Source organism: Tiliqua scincoides, chromosome 4 (assembly GCF_035046505.1).
Source record: "Tiliqua scincoides isolate rTilSci1 chromosome 4, rTilSci1.hap2, whole genome shotgun sequence".
Taxonomy (NCBI): domain Eukaryota; kingdom Metazoa; phylum Chordata; class Lepidosauria; order Squamata; family Scincidae; genus Tiliqua; species Tiliqua scincoides.
Window position 1 is genome coordinate 181846411 of NC_089824.1, and position 23195 is coordinate 181869605.

A 23195-nucleotide genomic window follows, 5' to 3' on the forward strand; every position below is an offset into this window, starting at 1 on the left:
CTCTTGAGCAACACTGAGGGCTTATTGTCCTTCTTGGCCCCGTGCACGATTAAATGGCCAAGATCAGTCGGAGCGATAAAGTCAAGCAAAGAGCATGTGTATTGCAAGAAGACTCCCCGCCTGTGTGGACGTGCAGCTAGGCCATAAAGGCAAGGTGACAGCTTGCAATTCGGCTGGGGTTGCGTGGTGTGGTTTAGCCATTGCTCATGCTCTCGACGACGCTGCGATCCTATCTGCTTCCTTGCCAAAGTCGGGTTGTCAGCCAAAGGCCACCGTCAGAGTGCCACTGGCAGAGGCTGTCTCTCTAGCAGCACAATTAGCCAGGCGTTTTCTATGGAGATGTGATAAGAGCGGAAGGGAGAGTCCAGGAGAGAGTCCAAGAAAGAGCCTTTCTCACCAAACTTGAAAGAGCTTGCTGGCTTGTTTCCTTACCTTCTCTTTAATGATTCAGACAGAGGTCCTTTCCTCACCCTACCTGGTAGTGCTAGCCAGATAAGGATGGCTCATCCATGAAGTCAACTGAGGGCCCAATCCTATCCAATTTCCCATTACCGGTGCAGCTGCAGTGCAGCCCCGAGGCAAGGGTACAAATGTTCCCTTTTACCTTGTGGAGGCATCCATAACTACCCTGCCATCACAGGATGCAACGCACACCCCATTGGCACGGCTACACTAGGGCTGGAAAGTTGGATAGGATTTGGCCCTGAGGTGGCTGCCTCAAACAATAGATTGATGAGGGTCATCTACTGCCCATTTCTGTTTGCCTGCCTCTGCTGCTCCTCCTTCCACTTCCACCCTGGCACTCTACACCACTATTCTTTTCTTTTCACACTCCCTCTTCCACTCATTCCTCTTTTTCCTTCTCCAGTCCAGGGAGTGGGGGAAGGGGCAGCAGTGGCTGGTGCATCGCACTAAGGGAGGAGCATTTGTGCACTGCCTGAGACATGAAGAAGTCTTAGCCTGACCCCGATGGCAGGGATTGAAGCTAGAACCTTCCACATGCAAACCATGTGCTCTGTCTACACCCTATACATGGGAATAGACACAAAAATATAAGAAAACATCATTTCTGACTAGTCAAAATTATACTTGTAGTACTTGTAGAAATGCAGGAGCTGGCAATCCACAAGATCGCCTCTTCAGAGCTGTTATTTGCCCTGCAGGGTACAACATGCAGGTATGAATCAGGATTTGCAGGAGTTTTGGGTTGGCTGGGTTTATGCTTGGTGGAAAAACCTGGGTTTGCTTCTTTATTATGTATGAAAATAAGGCCCTTAGTTCTCCCCCACAAACAATAACACATGAAGTGACCCCCCCCCCCAGTTCTAAAGTTCTTTGCTTCTTCTGAAATCACAGTGCCCAATGATATGACTGTCATTAAGCGCAAGCTAACACAAGGCGTTTGTTCTCCATCGTGAGCAGTCCTGAGCAAACTTGGAAACATGGAAAAACGAAGCAAACAATTGGGCAGAATGATCAATTTGCAAATGCCAAACAAAAGTGGACCCAATGTACAGGTACAGAGAAGAAGTTCCAGACTAGTCCAGGAGTGGCCACCCTTTCAACTTTAGGGGTCCTGGACCTTTAACAATTGTGTATAGGAAGGAATTCCAGAAGGTGCAGTTTGCAATCTGTGAAATGACAAGCAGCACCTGCTGAAATTCCCACCTCTACACAATTGTTAAAGGTCCAGGAGCTGTAAGGATGGCAGTCCCTGGACTAGACTAACCTTTAACCAAATGGTTTTTGTCTACTGAGGATACCATATATCTGAACATTTTTCATCCAATTATTTTCTTGATTTCCCTATGATTCAAAGTTGTGGTTTAAGCATCAGACTCACATGGAATTCTGCCCATTTCTCAAGAAGCAATGGGTGTGATAATCACATCATGGGGTTCATAATTAAAAACTAAAGTTAGTATTTAGTGCTTATTTGTTTTCTCTTTCTTTTTTGGTTCAGGTGACATTGATGGCATTTATTATGGGGATAATCGCTTTGGGTCAGTGACAGATTCTGGAACAGCAACACTTAAAGCACGCCCAAGAGTCAGACCTCTGCTCACTTTCTTACCCCTTGTAAGTATTTTCTATCTGCTCCAGGTTGGCCTGGGTTTGGTTTGCATGCGGAATGCTATAGTCATGTTTCACCTATAAAATGAGCTACAAAATAAGAAAATCTGTAATTTTTAATTGATATTTTTAATTGATTAGTTGGTGAAAATGGAAGATTTTCCAAGTTTTTCACCTTCACAAAAAGTCTACAGGAAAAAATATTTAAGAGCTCAAAAGCTTCCAAATAATGAGATCACAGAATGGAATTGTAAATTCTGGTACTACCGGACTTTGGGAAAAGTCATTATAAAATTTATGTGGCTGGTTCTCAGTGCCATAAAGATGTGAAAAAAGATTTGTGATTTAATATTTGGCACGTGCTAGAAATGTCAACACGAGGGAGCTGATATGGTATGAGATTGTGCCCTGTCTTGAAGATCTTTCACAAATTACTCATGATTTGACTGGAAATGACCTCTGCTAGACCATAAGATTGCTTTATGAAAAAAAAATTGGGGGGGGGTGTGTGTTGAATTTTTTAACAGCAGTAAAAATTGTCTCCAGAACATGAACATTATCTTCTTCTAGAGCTGCATACTGGTTGAATAAAATATGGGAAATCTCTAAGATGGAAAAGCTAACTTTTGGGCTGTATATGAGAGATGGGAAACTGACAGATGTATTTGTCAACAAATGAAATTTATTTTTGAACATTCAGCATCATGATGAACAAGTTGCACATCATGCTTTCATGCTGGATGGATACAGATGATCATGATGCAACACCCTTGCACCCAACACGAGGTAGAATTTTCTTTACTGCTTGGGGAAGATACAGTCAACCAACTTGTCAAGTGGTTATATGTATGCTTAAGACAGATACCACTTGGTAAGTGGTTGTCTGTGATGTGTCCACCCACACTCTCTAGCACAGGGGTATCAAACTCATTTCATACAGAGGGCCGAATAGCATTCATGATGCCCGCAAGGGCTGAAAGTGATGTCATTAAGCAGGAAGTGATGTCATTAAACAGTTCATGACCAAAAATAAGCACTTTTTTCACTTAGGAACTCATAAGCTGCAAATGACAGAAGAGAAAATATACATATCTTGATCATATTCAAGATATGGGAGAGCTCAATTTTCAAGTGGGTTGCGCTTTCAGCAGTAACACCTTAGCATGGCTCAGCAGCTGAGAGCCTGAGGGCCGGATAAAAAGCTTCTGCAGGCCGCATCCGACCTCGGGGCCTTATGTTTGACACCCCTGCTCTAGCATATGTTAAACCAGTAAAAGGTGCCATGTGATCTTCTACTTCTGGCTGTAGGACATGGATCCCAAAGGCTCTCTTTTCAAGAATTGAAAAGTGAGCATTGTGAACAGTTGTGGGTGATGCAGTCCCAAAACTTCCCAAATGAAAAAAAAGAAAACAAGTAAAAGATAAACTTATAGGCAAATGTGCCGGTAGATTGTATTGTATTGGCAACCTTCAGTCTCGAAAGACTATGGTATCGCGCTCTGAAAGGTGGTTCTGGCACAGCGTCTAGTGTGGCTGAAAAGGCCAATCCGGGAGTGACAATCCCTTCCACACCGGGAGCAAGTGCAGTCTGTCCCTGGTCTGTCTCCCTGGCTATGGGCCTTCCTTCTTTGCCTCTTAGCCTCAGACTGTTGGCCAAGTGTCTCTTCAAACTGGGAAAGGCCATGCTGCACAGCCTGCCTCCAAGCGGGCCGCTCAGAGGCCAGGGTTTCCCATTTGTTGAGGTCCATCCTTAAGGCCTTCAGATCCCTCTTGCAGATATCCTTGTATCGCAGCTGTGGTCTACCTGTAGGGCGCTTTCCTTGCACGAGTTCTCCATAGAGAAGATCCTTTGGGATCCAGCCATCATCCATTCTCACGACATGACCGAGCCAACGCAGGCGTCTCTGTTTCAGCAGTGAATACATGCTAGGGATTCCAGCTCGTTCCAGGACTGTGTTGTTTGGAACTTTGTCCTGCCAGGTGATGCCGAGGATGCGTCGGAGGCAGCGCATGTGGAAAGCGCTCAGTTTCCTCTGCTGTTGTGAGCGAAGAGTCCATGACACGCTGCAGTACAGAAGTGTACTCAGGACGCAAGCTCTGTAGACCTGGATCTTGGTATGTTCCGTCAGCTTCTTGTTGGACCAGACTCTCTTTGTGAGTCTGGAAAACGTGGTAGCTGCTTTACCGATGCGCTTGTTTAGCTCGGTATCAATAGAAAGAGTGTTGGAGATCGTTGAGCCAAGGTACACAAAGTCATGGACAACCTCCAGTTCATGCTCAGAGACTGTAATGCAGGGAGGTGAGTCCACATCCTGAACCATGACCTGTGTTTTCTTCAGGCTGATTGTCAGTCCAAAATCTTGGCAGGCCTTGCTAAAACGATCCATGAGCTGCTGGAGATCTTTGGCAGAGTGGGTAGTGACAGCTGCATCGTCGGCAAAGAGGAAGTCACGCAGACATTCCAGCTGGACTTTGGATTTTGCTCTCAGTCTGGAGAGGTTGAAGAGCTTTCCGTCTGATCTGGTCTGGAGATAGATGCCTTCTGTTGAAGTTCCAAAGGCCTGCTTCAGCAGGACAGCGAAGAAAATCCCAAACAAGGTTGGTGCAAGAACACAGCCCTGCTTCACTCCGCTTCGGATGTCAAAAGGGTCTGATGTGGAGCCATCGAAGACAACAGTGCCCTTCATGTCCTTGTGGAAAGATCTGATGATGCTGAGGAGCCTGGGTGGACATCCGATCTTGGGGAGAATCTTGAAGAGGCCATCGCTGCTGACCAGGTCGAAAGCCTTTGTGAGATCTATGAAGGCTATAAAGAGTGGCTGTCGTTGTTCCCTGCATTTCTCCTGCAGTTGTCTAAGGGAGAATACCATATCAGTGGTGGACCTGTTGGCTCGGAATCCACACTGCGATTCTGGATAGACGCTCTCTGCAAGTACCTGGAGCCTCTTTAGTGCAACTCGAGCAAACAGCTTTCCTACAACGCTAAGGAGAGAGATGCTGCGGTAGTTGTTGCAGTCACCCCTGTCACCTTTGTTCTTGTACAGCGTGATGATGTTTGCATCCCTCATGTCTTGAGGTACTCCACCTTCTCTCCAGCAGAGACAGAGGATTTCATGCAGCTCAGTGACGATGATCTCTTTGCAGCATTTTAGGACTTCAGCAGGGATGCTGTCGAACAGGAATGCTGTCGAACAGGGATGCTGTCGAACAGGGATGTTTGGTAGATTGTGACCAAAGTTAATTAGGAGAAATACAAATGAGACTTAGGGAATATCTTCAGCATAAAGTAAGTGCACTGGCTGTAAACTTGGCTAACTGGCTTGGCATCCTTCATGCAAATGTGATGAAAACTCATTTGTGTCATTCAGTTCATAAGTATGTGGAGATTATCACCAGTGGTTGTGTCATAGCCTGATAATCTTGTCCTCTGTGGTGCTTCAAGTTAACCAAATGAAGGATTCACAGAAGTAGTGGAGGAAGAAGGAAAAGCAGGAGATGAGTGGGCAGGGATGTGAATTCTGTCGCTGATAAGGCAACATGGACAAGACAGTGCCATGCTGTTGTGTGTTTATCAGGGACATTTATATTCCACTTTGCCATTTCTTAAATAATGTCTGCTCTTCTAGGCAAGACTTTCTGTCTGTTTAGGAGTAGATGCCCTACAGACTGTTACACCAAACAGAAAGTGTGATGTTTTCAATAGGATGTGCTGTTCCCAGAAGTAAATCCTTATCCAAATGTGAAATTTTATTTATTTGAAAACATTTCTTTTCTGTCATTTTCTATCCTAACGGGGAAGGCAGCTTGCAGGGTTTAAAAAAGACAATGAAAACCATACCCATATCAAATTAAAACAACAAGAGCAGCCGTACAACCAGTTAAAATATCTTCAGTCTAAGAATGGGGAAACTTTACAGAGACACTGTAATCAGGGCAATTAGAATTCTCCAGTTCCACATGACAGCCAAAAGGTAAATGCAGAATTGACTTTGGGTACAGAATGCACTACTAGGAAAACCTCTGCTTTCATTTGTTTTTTAAAAAGAATAATTTGCATCAGTTCTGCCAACCACAACATTTTACTTTCATTGATGCTGGACTCATTGATGCTAAAGCACAAACTTCAAAACAAGTTTGAAACTGCAAAGAGCCCTGCCTAACAAAATGTTCTGTGGAACTGCTCAACTTCATATTACCTGCTATTCATTATACTGTGGGCTACATAGTTACTGATTCCTGGTTTTGCTCTCTGGCCCTGTTCAGTTTTGCTAGGCAGAATGAAAAATAGATTTGCTGGTGCCTAGATCTGCTGTTTCTGAAACAACGGAACCAGTGTCTTCAGACACAGATTTTTAATGAATGCTGAATGTTCTGTGGTGCAGAGGAAGATTGCAGTGGGTGAATTGGTTGCTGGAGGAAGTAAACAGCTGAACACATTTTCATAATGAAATTCTAGTCTAATTTCCATCTTTCAGCTAGGCAGACGGTCTGCTTTTCAACATCATGACCAGTGGTACATAAGAACATAAGAACAGCCCCACTGGATCAGGCCATATGCCCATCTAGTCCAGCTTCCTGTATCTCACAGCGGCCCACCAAATGCCCCAGGGAGCACACCACATAACAAGAGACCTCATCCTGGTGCCCTCCCTTGCATCTGGCATTCTGACATAACACATTTCTAAAATCAGGAGGTTGCGCATACACATCATGGCTTGTACCCCGTAATGGATTTTTCCTCCAGAAACTTGTCCAATCCCCTTTTAAAGGCATCCAGGCCAGTCGCCATCACCACATCCTGTGGCAAGGAGTTCCACAGACCAACCACACGCTGAGTAAAGAAATATTTTCTTTTGTCTGTCCTACCTCTCCCAACACTCAATTTTAGTGGATGTCCCCTGGTTCTGGTGTTATGTGAGAGTGTAAAGAGCATCTTCCTATCCACTTTGTCCATCCCCTGCATAATTTTGTATGTCTCAATCATGTCCCCCCTCAGGCGCCTCTTTTCTAGGCTGAAGAGGCCCAAACACCGTAGCCTTTCCTCATAAGGAAGGTGCCCCAGCCCCGTAATCATCTTAGTCGCTCTCTTTTGCACCTTTTCCATTTCCACTATGTCTTTTTTGAGATGCGGTGACCAGAACTGGACACAATACTCCAGGTGTGGCCTAACCATAGGTTTGTGCAATGGCATTATAATATTATAATATTATAATGTACTCCACATATCCTCCCTCAATGGTGTTGCTGGGTGTTGACCTGGAAACTCCCTGTCTGGGTCACTTAAAATGCCACATGCAGCCCAAGAATATGTAGGAGCAAAGTCTCCTGCCTTTCTACTCCAGCAGTCCCTTCACCTCCCATTTTCTGTAGTTCTGCTAGCTACAGAAAGTAAAAGGGAAGAGAGTGGAAAAGGTTCCCTAGAAAAGCACTACTTCTATGTATTGTCCTGCAAACCCACATTATCAAAGTGACAGGCAGAAATTCAGGATTAGCACCTGGTAATCCTACTCCTACCTGAGCATGTAATCCTGCTCATAGGTAATCCTGCTGCTACAGGTTTATAATAAGCATGTTTATAAAAGAAAGTTACATGTCCTACATGTTTGCGGGACTAGACGAATAGACAAGACGAATGAGGTCGTTTCTTGGGCTAGTACATATTGGTAGATCAGACAGACTTCAAGTTTCAAATGGTACTCAGACTTCAAGCTGAGTAAAGGTTGCTTCACCCATGCAGTTTTCAACTTCATGGTGGTTCTCTTCACATGCACAACAAGATGTACCGCATCTGTTTTTCAAAATGGGGTTGGTGGTGTGATATTTGGAGGTGTGTTTTTAAAAATGAGCTGATGCTTCTGCGTTCCTTGTGCCCCTCCAAGTGGTGGGAACACCATTCCTCTGGTGTCTGTTGTCCAGTTGCTGTCCAATTTCAATGAATCTGCCTGCTGACAGATGCAAAGACAATCTCTCAAGGCTGATTCACACATGCCTGATCTTAAGGACTGCAGCATCAAATGGTGCCATGCATATGTGAATGAACAGTTCGCACATTCGGATGCAAGATAATAAGTGGTGTGAGTGATCAAGTGAAGTGCATGCATGTGTGAAACTGTGACTCAGGCATAGCCAGAATATCTGGATTACAAAGAATGAATGTACTGCGCACACACCTCAAGTTGCTTACATAAGTACTTTAGGTGGATTCTATTTGAGGATGTCGCCGCTTTGTGCTTCCAGAGACTGAAATGAGAACGTGGGTGACATGTCATGCTTATTTAAATACAGTACTAGACAAGCATTATGATCTCTCATCTCTTCTCCACTGTAAATTTTAATCTGGGCCACAGAAGAATTTAGCTCAATATTCCCCCACCTCCAGAGAACTTCCAGATCTCCTTTCTGCCTCTTTGCCATAGGAGTAGCAACCAGCTAGTACAGTGGTTCCCCAACTTTTTTTGACTGGTGGCTCCCTTGGCTTACTAGACCATTGGCCTTGGATCCCCATTAGGGCTACAATCCTATACATTGTACAGGGCAGTAGATTTTTCATGAGGATTCCATGGCTCCCCTGTCTGGATTCTGCGGCTCCCCAGGGAGCCACGGCTCACAGTATGGGAACCAATGAGATGGTGATAGGAAAATTATGGTGAGAGATTCCCCTCTCTCCCCCTTTTTTCTCTGGCACCTGAAGCACTGCTGCTGAAGTGACATGCCCAGAAGGAGGACAGGGAAGCAAGGGTTGTTCTTTCTTTTAAAACAAATGCTAGGGCCAATTTATTCTGGAGAGCAAAACTCTAAAATGCCAAGACACAGGTAAACGCCTGACAGGTGTCTGCTCCCATACAAACCTGCCCTTTCTTTAAAATCATCTTCTTTGGCTACCCTTACTTCTGAGGGCCCAATCCTATGCATTGCACCACCGGCATGCACTGCAGACTCACCGCTGGCATGCACTGTTGCAGACGTGCCATAAGGCACGTTTGTGGGGATTCACACCGGTCCAGCGCTGTAGTTGGCCCAGTGCAAACCTGTGCTGAGACAGCGCTGGTTGGAGGCTGGTAATTGGCCGCCAGGTGCTTGCAGCAGAGAGGTAAGTCGGGGCATGGGGGAAGGTGGAGAGGAGGTTTTTCCAGGACGGGTGGAGGGCGGGGAGAAGGTGTGGCAGGGGAAGGGAGTGGGACTGGAGAGGGGTGGGACTGGTGGAGCTCAGCTCTGCCAGATCCAGAACCCCATGTTGGGCCAGGTGGCCCAACGCGAGGCTTCTTGATTCTGCACCAGCTAAAGAGCCACTGCAGAGTTGAGTAGCCCCATATTGGGGCTACTTCCCTTACTTGGGGGGAGGGGACAAATGTCCCCTTCTCCTGAGGAGCCACCAGTAGCTGCCCAGTTGCGCACAGGATGTCGCGGCAGCCATTTTTGGCACCACGGTTGCCCTGCACGTCAGGCAGCTCAGGATTGGCCTCTGAGCCTTGTCAGTGGGCAGAGTCTTTCCAGTGGTGGCAACCTGTGTTTGTGGAATTAGCTCCTTAGAGGCTAATTTAGTGCCAACTTCTTTTTGCCTTCAGGCAGCAAATCTAGATATGTGTTTTTTTCCCATGCATTGGATATTTGAACATTTGTTTAAAGAGAAGAAGTGCCTGTTTTAGGACTGCTTTTGTTTGTTTTCACATAGATGCCTATCGGTTTTTATTGTATTTTATATTCATTGGATGGAATCCAGACTAATGATTCTGTTCCCAGAGTGTGATTCATTTCTTGCAAACCTCCGTTGTGGAGTTTTTTTTTTTTTTTTCAGTCAAAAGAAAGGATATCCCACCTATGGAATAGAGAAACCAACAATCCCGCAAACAAATTGATGAGGTGTGGAAGATGCACTCATCATTTTCTCATTGCACAAAGGAACTTCGGAATTGACTGTTCAAACTTTTACAGCTTAAATTTGTACCCCAGAGAATCACATCTGGGAATCTCAGCCCATGTGGCCACATATTTTAAGACTCATTTTGGACAACAATTAGTCCTGGCTCTTCCCAGCGCAAGGATTTCTCTATTCCTCAAATCTTGAGCCACATCAACATTTTGCACAGCCGTAATTAATTAGTGTTGTGACAGCAGAGGCTGCTTTACAGCAGTCACAAAGTAGTCTCTGTGCATGCTGCAGGTCCTCTGGTCGGGATACCAGAGCAGCCTCCTGCACAATGGCCAATGATTTGCTGGCCCAGGTAAGCCAGTACAGGGGGTTGGTGGGAGGTGGGGAGGAGGTTGAATGGGGCAGGAGTGGATGGAAAGGGGCAGCGATGGCATAGGAGAAGAGGGTGGAACAGGCCTAGAAAGGAGGGTGGGTGCAGCAGTAGTGCACACTGAATCCCAACCCCCTTCCCATGCCTGATCCACCTTCATGAATCAATGTGGACTTTTGCTGGCACAGGTTCAAGTTGTCCCATAGCAGCTAGTGGGGCTTACCCTGGGAAGGCCTCCAGCAGCCAGAAATCTCCCGTGGGATGCAGTGGTAGCTATGCTGGCACTGCTGTATCATGGGGATTTAGGTAGGATTAGGTTGTCACTTTCCTTACCAGCACTGGTCCATCTGAGACGAAACTAGTGTGGCCTCCTCCCTTGTGACCTGGGGCTTCCAACATACCAGAGTGATATGGGAAAGAGAGATACTGCAGGAGCTTCCTTCATGCTGAGGTATGAGGATGGTATCATCTTTGAGAAACGCTTCTAGGAAATGTGTGTGGAGTACATGGCCAATGTCATCTGGAAACATTTTCCCACCAATGCTGCCAGAAGAGTACGTTGCCAAAGGGTGGAGACAAGGCAGAGGAGGTGGAGGACCGATATGGGGGCAGAAAGTTAGCCTTCTTATCCTGGGCAGCAAAACAAAAAAAAATAATCTAGGACTAGCTCTGCTGGAGGCCAAGGGCGCAAGCCTAACCAGGTCTACTCAGAAGTAAGTCCTATTTTGTTCAATGGGGCTTACTCTCAGGAAAGTGTGGTTAGGATTGCAGCGCAAGATACATATTGTATACAAATGCATACACCACTTGTTAGATGGAAAAGCAATGGGGCAGGAGGAGAGGTTGAGCAGAGGAATGCTGGATGTTTTTCTGCTTCAAATTGGCCCATTCCCAGCTACCTTTTCCTCAGCAGAATTTCAGATGAGTGTTTATGCTCACAACCAGATATCTGGAACTTCAGAGAAAGAAAAGGACCTGGGATGGGGCAATCAGAAGGAGAAAGATGTTTGGTGGGGAAAGAGCTAACCTCCTCCTGCTATTATTTAGCTCAAAATAATCCCCTCTGGAAGTTGCTGTTCTTTACTTAAAGTGTCCAGGGGGGTTCAGATCTTGCCTTTGTATGTAATGTGTAGACACGTGCTTAAATGCAAGGTTGGGTAGGTAAGAGAGGCTAAAATATGAAGTATATGAGGCCCAGCCCTTGTATCTAGCTATTTATATAATCTGAAATTCTTTACCTCCACGGCCTTTCCTTACACAGCTTTCACCCTATGTAATTCTGCATCAGAAAGGAATGCGGGCTTGAGCAGGCTGCAATTGGGTGTAAGCATGAGTCAATATTTGCAGTGGCTTAGGAGCTGTGTACACAGGACAAAAGCCCATGCTGATTCCTTGGCTTTGAAAGTATGCCCCCTGTAAGTCTCAAACCTCCTTGCCACACCCTGGATTGAATTTGGTGACTGCCTCACCCACTGGCAACAGAGCATCCAGGAAGTGTTTTATTGTGTTTCACTGAGAAAGGAATTGCATTCTAAGCAATGTTAATTGGAGCATGTTGGAGGCAAGATCTGCACTGCATATTGGCACCTGGCCAATGCACACGTGATGTACTCTTGGATGAATCTGGTGTGTCTGCGTAGTGACAGGCACTCCCTTCTCCCCCCCCCCCCATTCACGTGGTGTACAGGCAGGGTGAAGTGCACTGTTGACACACCAAGTTTCGTAAGAGATTGTCAGCTATGTCTTTGCGCAGCTTTAGTTGCTGGACAAACCTGACCAAGGTCACACGTGTGTGTGTGCCTTTTAGTCATGCTGAGATTTGGTTAGCTTCATGAGGTTTTCACAGAACTGCTTTTGAAAACTGGCTGAAAACTGTGACCTGCACAAATTGGATCAGTAGAGGTGTTTGAAAACCATGTTATTTATTTTATACAGAAGTAAGCCCATTGTGTTCAGTACGAGTTGGAATGTAAACCTATCTTACTCACCAGAAACAAACACCTCTATGGATCAGGTGTCCTGGTCCAAACTAAGTCTTGCTCTGTCCTCCAGCAGCTGTGACAAAAGCCGTTTCCTTCTTGCAGGAAAGGCTAGTCCAGAAAAAAAAGATGATTGATGCATCAGACTTCTCATGATTCACATTCTGCAAGCCTGAAATGCTGGTTTTAAGCTGTCCTACATGGTGAAAGTGGCTCTTGCTGAGTCAGATAAATGTAAGGTTATAGCATTTGCTCCTGCTATGTGTCCATTCCATACTAACACTGAACAAGGAGCTCTGCAAAACATAGAAGTCTCAAAGGGCTTGCCATGCAAGCATCATTATTAATACAGGGCACATTTTCTGGAGACTCCACTGGTCCGATTACCTTTTGTTTGTAGGAGTTTAGATTAAAGAGCTGCTCAAGGTTTTGCCTGTAATTTTTAGAGGAATCTCAAGCAAACCATTATAAAATAGCATCTTGTGATGATTTCTCTTGCTACAAAGAAATGCATGCATAGTGGTATAATAGTGGGGGAGGAACAACAGGGTTGTATAGTGATAGGGATGACAGCTGAGGCTACACAGAATTCTGCTGAGTGAAGAATACACCACTCCTTTTCTACTGTTTTCTAATGGTGCTGGGGTTTCTCTCCATCACCATGAGGACTAGGCACTTGCATAACATCTGACATTCAATTGCTTTGGTACAAGGCACAGAATTTCAAACTGAAGACCAGTTTCTGTGCTCCAGTCTGTGTGACATGATTCTGACAAAGTCCAGGTTACTGGTCCAAACAGGCCCATGATGCAGCCACTTTCCTGAAGCTAAACACATCTGGGTCTGTCCAGTGCCTGGATGGGGAACGTGTACCTAGAAACATTATGTGCACAGCCGTAAGCTCCATAATGAAAAGCAGGTTGTAACTCAAATAAATACACTTACAGTGCATGTCTGCTCAGAAGTTAGCCTTATTGGGTTCCATAGGACTGACTTCTAGGAAAGCATGCAGAGGATATAGCTTTAGCCTTCAGTGAAACTCTTTCCCTGACACCATCAGCATACTGCAAATTGGAAAAGAGCCAGGTTAACCATTCCTAAGGCAAAATTAATTTTCATCCTGCAAACAAATTCAAACTTGACCTGGAACCCTGTTTGTTAATTATTAGCAGAATACCTCATGGTTAGTTTGAAAAACTAAATATTTGAGAGTCCATCAGCATGTGCAACTCTTGGAATTGCAAGATCAAAGGTCATATTTCATAGCATAACCCACAGTATTTGGACTTGTTTTTAAGAAAGCTTATTTTATGTATAATATACTCCTCCCAGTACTTGGTGTGTTTGAGTGCCAGGAAACTGATTATTGTGTTAGAAAATGCCTAATTTAATTCCACACTTCCAGAAGAAACATTTTTAAAAGGAAGTCTTCAGAGTTGTGAAGAGTTCAGAATGCCCATGGTGTCAAAATAACAGCGTTATGGCCTCTTAAAGGTTAACAAACACATTGTAGCATAAGCATCAATCAGCTTGAGCCCACTGTACCAAATGCAGGAAATGGTCCTGTTTGTATACTGCCTCTTTGAGAGCCAACTCTGGAAGGCCTCAGAATGAGATTGGCCTTGTGAGAGAACTGGAAAACAGTTTCAGCTTTGCAACTAAAGCCTGTATGAGTGGTTGGCCTGTGTTCTAATTAGACCTAGGTCCAAATGGACTAGAAACAATCCTCAGATAAGATTGTGCTCCATTTGTTTGTTTTTCCTATCACCAATTTTAAGTTTTATGGCACCAGGCTTTTCTAGTGAGCTGTAAGCAGTACATACTTGAGTAACTAGATGAGGACTGGGTGCATGCTGCTGTTTTCACATATATAATAGTCTCCACTTGTTGGTCTCCATGATATCCTATAAAGTTGTGATGTCCTAGAATAGGAAATTAGTCATTTAAAATAATGCAGATCCATATTAACCCAAACAACTCAAAACATCTATTTAACATCTGTTATGAAGAGTAGGTTGTAACCACTACAAGGCAAGATACAGGACTAGGGCGTTGGTTCATTTGTTCTGAATGAACCACATACTTGCTTTTTGATATTCTGGCTTGAGTTGTACATGATGTTACATGTTCTGTTAAGTGTGCAAGACACTGACCCTCTATGCAGTATTCAAAGACAATAATAATAAGTGTTCAGTGCAAAGCACAGGTTTCTGGTTTAATCATTGTCAAAGGCTTCATTCATAGGAGAGCAGTAAAAACCTTTCAAGTGAGGCTAAGAGCTTTAATGCCAGTATGAATTGCCACTTCCTGGTTAACTTTAAAAGCATTCTGAAGCAGCAGTTCTCAAACTGTGGGTTGCGACCCACCAGTGGATAGCAACCCAATTTTCAGTGGGTTGCGTGGCTGTGCTGTCTGGAAGCTGCAAGGCATTCTGGGGTGCAACATGGCCACCACAGCCAACAAAGTTGGTCACGACGGTAAAACGACCGAGAAACACTGCTCTGAAGCATTCGTGTGTTCTCAAGCATGAGATAGGGCAGAGGGAAAGCACTGAATGAAAAGCACCACAAGTGCATGTCCACATGTTTGATACTACATTGCAGTCTTGCATATGGTGTGCTTCAGCCTGATAGACCCCATCCTAGCTCCCCACAAGACAGGGCTGACAAGAGAGCATTGGCAGCTTGTAGACGGTAATGGCTGACTTCCTGTGATTAATTGACTTCCTGTGGTGAACACGAGAGACCCTGGGGACCCTCAAAATGCCAGATGCGAGGGGGGCCACCAGGTTGCAGGTCTCCTGTTGTCTTGTGTGTTCCCTGAAGCATCTGGTGGGCCACTGTGAGATACAGGAGGCTGGACTAGATGGGCTTTTGGCATGATCCAGCCAGGCTTTTCTTCTTATGGGGATAAGAACATTCACTGCTGTGTGCGTGATGGGGAACTTTGCTTACTGGATGCCACCATGTGGATGTGTTCTAAGCATAGTATGAGTGCTTAAGGGTTTTCAAAATGGCATTTGCACCTGGGTCTGATTCACATTGTCAGATTGATGTGCCCTTCTTAACAACACTCATGTATAAAGAGCTCTGTTCTGTCATGAACTTGCTAGGGGCCTTCAGCAGGCCACTTCCTCCCAGCCTCAGTTCCTCAGCTGGGCTATGGGGATAATAATATTTGCTCACCTTACACAGGGTTGTTGCAAGCACAACAATGCATATAAGCCTATTAGCGTTATATAAAGATTAAACATTATAATTCATGTTTACAAAAACAACGGCGGCTGTTGCCCCATGGCAGGCAATGAGACACAGTGCAGTGTGTGGGCTAAAGCTCATTTTTGTGAAGGAAAGGCTCTGATGTGGGTCTGGGTGAGGCAGAAACTCAGTGCTTCTAAAGAAGCCACTCTCCCAGGTAGTCGGAAGTATGAGTTTGTCTTCTGGCAATGACTTCCCTATAATTTTCAGGAATTAATATGCAGCATATTCAGAAGGCAGAAGGAACATTAAAGGCCTTTTTGTGGCATGATCTCAATAGTGAGTCACCAGCAAAGGGACACGTTGAGTTCCTGGATGCAGGGCTGAATGATGAAGCAGATGCTCTTGTAGGGCATTCTAGGCTGCTTCTAAGCACCAAGTGCAAAACAGCTTCACTGTGAAATGATGTGAACTAAAGGTAGAGGGGGGCACTCAAAAGAACATGAAATAGCCATGACACTTTCACAAACCTGAAATCTAGGGAGCTGTGCTTAGAGGCCTGGGCCAGACCATGAAGACCATTCTAAAGAGGATTGTAACCAAAATGTTAGACTTACAGCCCAATTCTAAACACGCTGTCAGCCGGCACAGCCTAACGTCCGCTCCCAGGCCAAGCAGCCCTATACGGACTTCCCAAATTTGAGCCAGCTTTATAGCTGGTGTAGATCTGAGAAGCCCCAAGGAACGACTGGGGTTTTACTTGGAACTATATCCCCTTACCCAAAGGTGACCTCCAGCCAGCTCCTAAATTGCGTTGGATGCAGCACAGGCCATGCAGCCTGGCTGTGCCAGTGCAGTTTAGGATTGGGCTGTCAATCTAACAATTCTGGAGAGCCAGGATGGTGTAGTGGTTTGGACTTAGACCTGCAAGATCCAGGTTCAAATCTCCATCCAGCCATGAAGCTTCCTGGATGACCTTGGGCCAGTCACTATCTCTCAGCCCCACCTATCTCACAGGATTATTGCAAAGACAAAAGGAGGGAGGAAACTATGTACACCACCCTGAGCTTGGAGGAAAGGTGATATAAAATGTGAAAAAATAAATAAATTTTCACATTACACAGAGTTTGGTGGCAAGCTGAAGTGGTAGAATTCTGAACTGTTCCGCTTCAGCCTGCAGGGGGGAAATCATATATATGAATCTTTCCCCGGTGCAGAAAAAAACATCCTACATATAGCAAACCAACCAGTCAGGGTAAGGCCCTGCTTCATCTTTTCTTCAGTGTTGCAGATTTACTACATGCAGTGAAGGGTGGGATTTTTTTTTTGCAGGGGAAATATTTTAAAGTATGACCTCCCCTGCCCACTTGCAGTTTGAAGTGGAACATTTCAGCATTCTACCACCCCACTGTACCTTCTCACACTACAGAATGTGTAGACTGAGTCTTATGTTACCAGGAATGCACAGGGAAAAAAGTCCAAGCATCTCTAAGCTCCTCTTTGAGCCTTGCAAGAGTCAATGTTGCTTGTTGGATTATGCAAACAATTTTATAAGGATGCTCAATGCACATCCTTTAAAGATAGAATTCAGATACTTGTTTGAACCCAGAGGGCCATATTAGGTGTATCCAAGGGCTTAGGCATGCCAGTTTGGACTTCGGACTTTTTTTGTTTTGAACAGTTATCTCCACACCATCTCACAAGTGGCTTTTGGAAGTGCCATGCTTTTCCATGTCATGTTGTTATGTGGCACGGAGTAGACTGTAATTCAAGGAATATACGAGGGTCGCCCAGAAAGTAATGCACCACATTTTTTTTCTTCAACAATTATTTACTGAACACAATGAAACTTACACACAAGAAAGAATGATGTTTCTTCTACACTCCCTATTTTTCCATGTAATCTCCATCCAGTTCTATGGCCTTCCTCCAGCGAGACACAAGGGCATGTATGCCCTGTCGGTACCACTCCTTGTTCTGGTCACGAAGCCATTTCTGCACTGTGTGAATCACCTCTTCGTCATCCTCAAAATGTCTTCCGCGAATGGCATCCTTTAATGGCCCAAACAAGTGGATGTCTGAGGGAGCTAGGTCAGGGCTGTAGGGTGGATGGGGTAACACAGTCCAACCCTGTTTAGTGATGTGTTCCGAAGTCCTCAAACTTGTGTGAGGCTGAGCGTTATCATGTTGAATCTAACATTCACCTGGGTTGTTATGGCGCCGAAGTCGCTGGAAGCGCTTCTTGAGTTTGGTTAATGTCTTCACATAAGCTTCAGAATTAATGGTGCTGCCTCTTGGCATCACACCAATGAGTATGACACCCTCACAGTCCCAAAACACAGTGATCATGACCTTACCGACGGAAGCAGTTGCTTTGAATTTTTTCTTCTGTGGAGATTGAGGATGACGCCATTCCATCGACTGTCGTTTTGTTTCGGGCTCAAAATGGTGAACCCAGGTTTCATCACCTGTCACAATCCTGGACAAGAACGCTTCCACCTCATCTTCAAAACGTTTCAGCAACTCAGAAGAAACGTTTTTTCTGAGAGATTTGTGGTCCACCGTAAGACAGCGCGGAACCCATCGTGCACACACTTTTGAGTAATCAAGAGCACGGATGATTACATCCACACTTCCTTTGCTGATTGACAGCTTCAGCGCCAACTGCCTAGTTGTTATGCGTCAGTTCTCGCGAATGAGCACATCAGCAAGCTGCGTCTTGTCAGGTGTGACAGCCGTGGATGGCCGCCCTGAACGCTGCAAATCTTGGAGCTCTGCCGAACCGCCTTCTAATGGCCTCACCCTCTGTGCCCAGCGACTAACCGTACTTCTGTTGACTGCAGATTCTCCATAAACTGTACACAGACGTTTGTGAATGTTCTCAACAGTTTCTTTCTCTGCAGTGAGAAATTCAGTGACGACACGCTGCTTGTAACGTACATCACTTACAGACGCCATTTCGAAACACTGCTGCAGCTACGCTATCTGTCTGAAAAAACCAAAAATTTGTGTGCGCACTCCTGAAAATTCAAATAATGTATATCTAAAGTTTCGCATTCATACCATTACTGTAGACTGAGAAAAAAAATGTGGTGCATTACTTTCTGGGCAACCCTCGTAAGTCCAAAGTCCCCTTGGGCATGTTGAACTATTTGTCTAATTCTTTGGAAACCAGCCAAGGAGCCTGCAACTCTCCCAGCTGTTTAATCTCTGTCCTTCAGGATGGGGATCATGGCACAGAAAATCCAAGGAAAAATTATTCTAGATCATGACTTTCAACTTTTTTCACCTCATAGCAAATTGACAAGGTGCTAAAATTGTCTAGGCATGCCATTGGTTTTTTGACAATTGGCAAGGCACACCGCACTGCTGGCTGGAGGCTCACATCCCCCAAAGGCCCTACTAATAAATAACTTTCTCCCAAACCCCCGCAGCGTTCAGACCATTCACAGCACACCGGCTGAAAATATCTGTTCCTGATGCTTAAGTCAACACAAATAAACCATCACAAACAAGTGATGGCATTTGCCAAGTCATTCAACACCATCTGCTTAATCTTGCTTTTTTCCTTCCATCACTTGTTTGTGATCTGAATGGTCTGTCTTTCCATCTGGTTTTCTGAATGCTTCAGCATATGACCAGGGTTGCACACACAACCTCCCAGCTCTTGAAAATGGGGATTGAGCCAGAAAGTGGTGAATTGTGATGTGATGGGGATATGTATCAAAGTATTCTCCAGACTAGTTCAGCTTGCCAAACTGTAGCTTGTGGATGTGTGACTGAGCCTTAAGCAATTCCTCACATCAGGAAAGTGCATGCAAGTTCTGATTTAATGACTTCCATCCTTAAATGTTCTGGCCATAGGAGAAGAGCATCACGTCAGGTGGATTTCATTGACTGCAAGGTAGCAGCTTTCTCTTTGACAGCTCTGTGTGGAAGGTGGTCATCTTGCAGCTTCCAGTCATATTCGTAGGCCCAGCATTGCCAGCTGTTCTAATTCCTCTGATTGGATCACTCTAATGCTAATGATGGTGTGTTTCTGAGATTCCAAATGTTGGCACATGGGTATAGAAGGGGTGCGTCATTAGAGTTTTGTCAGATAGGTTAATGAATAAAAGGCAAAGGCCCCTTGTCATGAAAAGAGCTGTAGCATTTGCAAATATATGTACCACATTTACATACTTCCAATTAATTTTTGAATCAGCATCCTTTTTACTTTCATCATTTATTTCTTGTGATCTGATGGTCTCTCTTTCAACCCATTTCAGAGTGCTCAAGAGGCACATGGAGTGGCTGTACCAACACCGTCAGTGCCTGAAGGCTTTGAAGAGAAAGCATCTCTGGGTAAGACACTAGGTGGTTGTTTTTTAATTGGGGGGTCATCCAACAAACCTAATGTTGGATTTGCACACAGTTCAGAGTGCTGCTTGTTATTGCCTTGTTAAGTGTTATTGCACTTAAATCCTAAATGAGATTGCGCTGGCACATTTCTTTCAACATTGCCATATCCCTGCAACACCAGCTTGAGGCCATGTGTGACGCTGCACCATTGCAAGATATATGGAACCATTACGTATATCCGTTTAAAGCATAACAATACACAAAAGACAGCTTAACAATACCAACACCATCCCTGAGCGAGAGATGACTATGTGTTAATTCCATCCATAGGGTAAATACATACATAGAGTTGCCCGGTTTGCTGCAAATCAGGTACACAACAGTATAAGGCAGAGGGGTTGGGTTAGTTGTTCATCAAATGCACAGATTAGTAGTAGTGCAAACACAGGCTTAGAGTTCCAACATGCAGAGCTTTCTTCAATACAAGCTGATGTGGGGTAGTGTTGTAGAATGCTGGATTTGGACCAGGGAAGACCGTTGGAAGGCTTTGAGCAAGTCACAAACTCCTAAAAAGTATCTCATGGAGTGGTCAAGAGGAGAAATGGGATAACTTCATGTATGTTACCCTGAGCACCTTCAAGAAGGGTTGAGGGAGACAAGTATCGAACACATGTGCACATTGCATTCAAGTCTTGCAATCTACATATGGCGAAAATATATGGGAAGTGGTTGAAACATTTAAGGAAAAGCACTGCCTGAATGCTGAGTTTTATGGAGAGCCAGGGTTAGGTGTGGGAAACCCAGGCCAAAATCCCAACATGAAGCACAGTGGTTGGTCCTTGGCAAGTTACTCTCCCTCAGTTGTTGCAAGGATAAAACACGGTTATTCCTGAGCAACTTGGAGGAAGGCCGGGTTATAAATGTGACTTGTACATTAAAGAATGAACGAATGCTCCTAGGCCTTCAGGTTGTACTGGTTTCTCTGCCTGTCTTACCCAGCATAAGGGAACAACTGCACGAACAGTGTAAGTCTAACAAATCCAGTCAGTGTGAAAGTGGGTGAGACAGACAGGTCAGTATTTGCTGTATGTTATCCACTGAAACAAATGGGACCAGATTAACAGTCCACTTTGGCTGAATCATATATACATATATGGCATGTTGGAACATGTACCATAGAGTTAGGGTTAATCATGGCTTCCTAAATTATATTTCTGTTGAGCACGTGCAGTGAAAATAAAGGTGTGTAGCCATCTCACATGCGATGTAAAAGGACTGACGGAGGTAACTTCTGAGGCTGCAATCCTAACCACACTTTCCTGAGACTAAACCCCATTGAACAAAATAGGACTTACTTCTGAGTAGACCTGGTTAGGATTGTGCCCTAAATCTTTTAATATATACCTACCTACTCCTAATGCAAAGGCCCTCAGTCATCTGATTGCCTTGGTCAAAGAGGGCATATACCAAAATCTATACAGCAGTTTTAGAATTTTCATTTCCTACTATCATCATCAAAATCCAGTTAGCAACAAGAAAGTTTTTGTGTTTGTCCTCAAAGCAAAATCACCTGAGATACAAATGGTTGTTGTATGATACCGTTTTTTTGGACCTGCTCCGTTTTGGAGCATTTTTGGAGATGCTCCAAAATGCATCTCCATTTTGAAGATGGAAAATGCCATTTTTGAACTGTAGGTTCTCCAAAAATATTCCAGCCTCAAAAAGAGTTCTATGCACCGCAGAATCTTGCTTCCCTATCCTATTGACACAGTATGTCAAATATAAGTCATCAGAAATATTCATTAGAAAGGAGCGCGGTTCACTGAGAAGTTCCTCTGTGCAACTTCTGCTGAAACTGGTCTTTCATAACTCGCGTGCATTACAATAGCACTTGCTCAGGAGCAGAGGTGTAGCTAGGTCATTTGACACCCGGGGCCCATAAATTTTTGTCACCCCATATGACATAATTAATTAATTATTAATCATATTATTGATTTATTAATTATTAATTAATTAACTCACATTTTTAGACCACCCTTCCTCTAAGCAACTCAGGGTGGTGTACATGGTTCCTCTCCTTATTTTATCCTCACAACAACCCTGTGAGGTAGGTGAGACAGAGATAGTAATAGTCATGACATGAAATTAATAATAATAATGGCCAGAAAATAAATGCAGTGAATATTTTCCCACAAGCAATGGATGAAATTCTGCATCATATGGTATATAACATGATGGTGGTATTCCTAAAAAACACAATTTCCAGAGTTTTGGTCACTAGGGTGTCACCCCCACCCCCGGATGTCTCATTGGCCTGTTTTGAGTTAAGGCAGTGATTCTCAAACTTTGAACACTGAGACCCACTTTTTAGAATGACAATCTGTCCAAGACCACCAGAAGTAATGTCATGGCTGGAAGTGACTTCATCAAGCAAAATAAAATGATTACAAATAATTAAAGAAAAACAGATAATTAAATAAGGGGAAGCCAGCCCTGTTCCACCACGTGAATTTTCTCTGTAGCCTGCAACAACACCCCCCCACAAAAATATCAGTGAGATTTTCAGCCCTCCCCAGTGCCCAGTTCAGTGTAAATTCTTATATTTCAAGCATAGCACTATCAGGACCCACCTGGCTTTACAGGTCTAAAAACAAATAAAATGGCCAGCTGAATTCTCTGTTTTATTCTTGGGGGGGGGGGGGGCTGCCTTCTGGAGCATTTGTTGAGCTCCACTTTCATCAGATTGGGACCATGCAGCTAGCCTTGCATTCCCCTTTGCCTGACTTGACCAGGACCCAAGGCACATTTGCTTACTCACAAGTAAACGCGACCTTGTGGCTTACTTTCTCTTTCCATAGGGCTCAATACATTTGTCTGCTCGGAGGGAGGGACTTCCTTTTTGGGTGTTTTTGGGGGCCTGCTTTCGTTGGATAGGAACCATTCTGGTGTGATTGGATTCCTCTCAGCCTGCCCTTTCCGACGAACTATAGCAAGTTCATCTACTCACGAGTAAACGCGTGATATGGCTTGGGTTCATTTTCCATAGGGTTCCATGCATTTTTTTTCCGGTTTTTTGGCCATAACTTTTGATGGAAAGGAGATATTTCAATCCAGTTTTTTGCATTGCGTTTTGCTGGAAAGTCCACATCCAACGGTATATGGCATGATGGGGTTACTCCTAACCTTCGCAATGTTAGCGATGTTGGGGCATTTGTGGTGTGTCAACCCCCCAAAGGTGGTATCCGGGGTGGACCGCCCCCACCCCGTGCTAGCTACGCCACTGCTCAGGAGATCAAGCTAGTCCTAGTGGTTCATGTCCCAATATATTTAGTATGAAGTTGCCACAATATCAACCAACATTTTAA

General features: G+C 44.6%; 1 protein-coding gene across 1 annotated transcript in view; it reads left to right on the top strand.

Annotated features, from left to right (window-relative positions):
• Positions 1-23195, top strand: part of C4H6orf132 (chromosome 4 C6orf132 homolog) — a 45562-nt gene that overhangs the window by 17283 nt on the left and 5084 nt on the right. Inside the window, exons 2-3 of the mRNA XM_066624669.1 lie at positions 1964-2079; positions 19758-19833. Of these exons, the coding sequence (XP_066480766.1) occupies positions 1964-2079; positions 19758-19833 (192 nt within the window). The remainder of the gene's footprint in view (positions 1-1963; positions 2080-19757; positions 19834-23195) is intronic.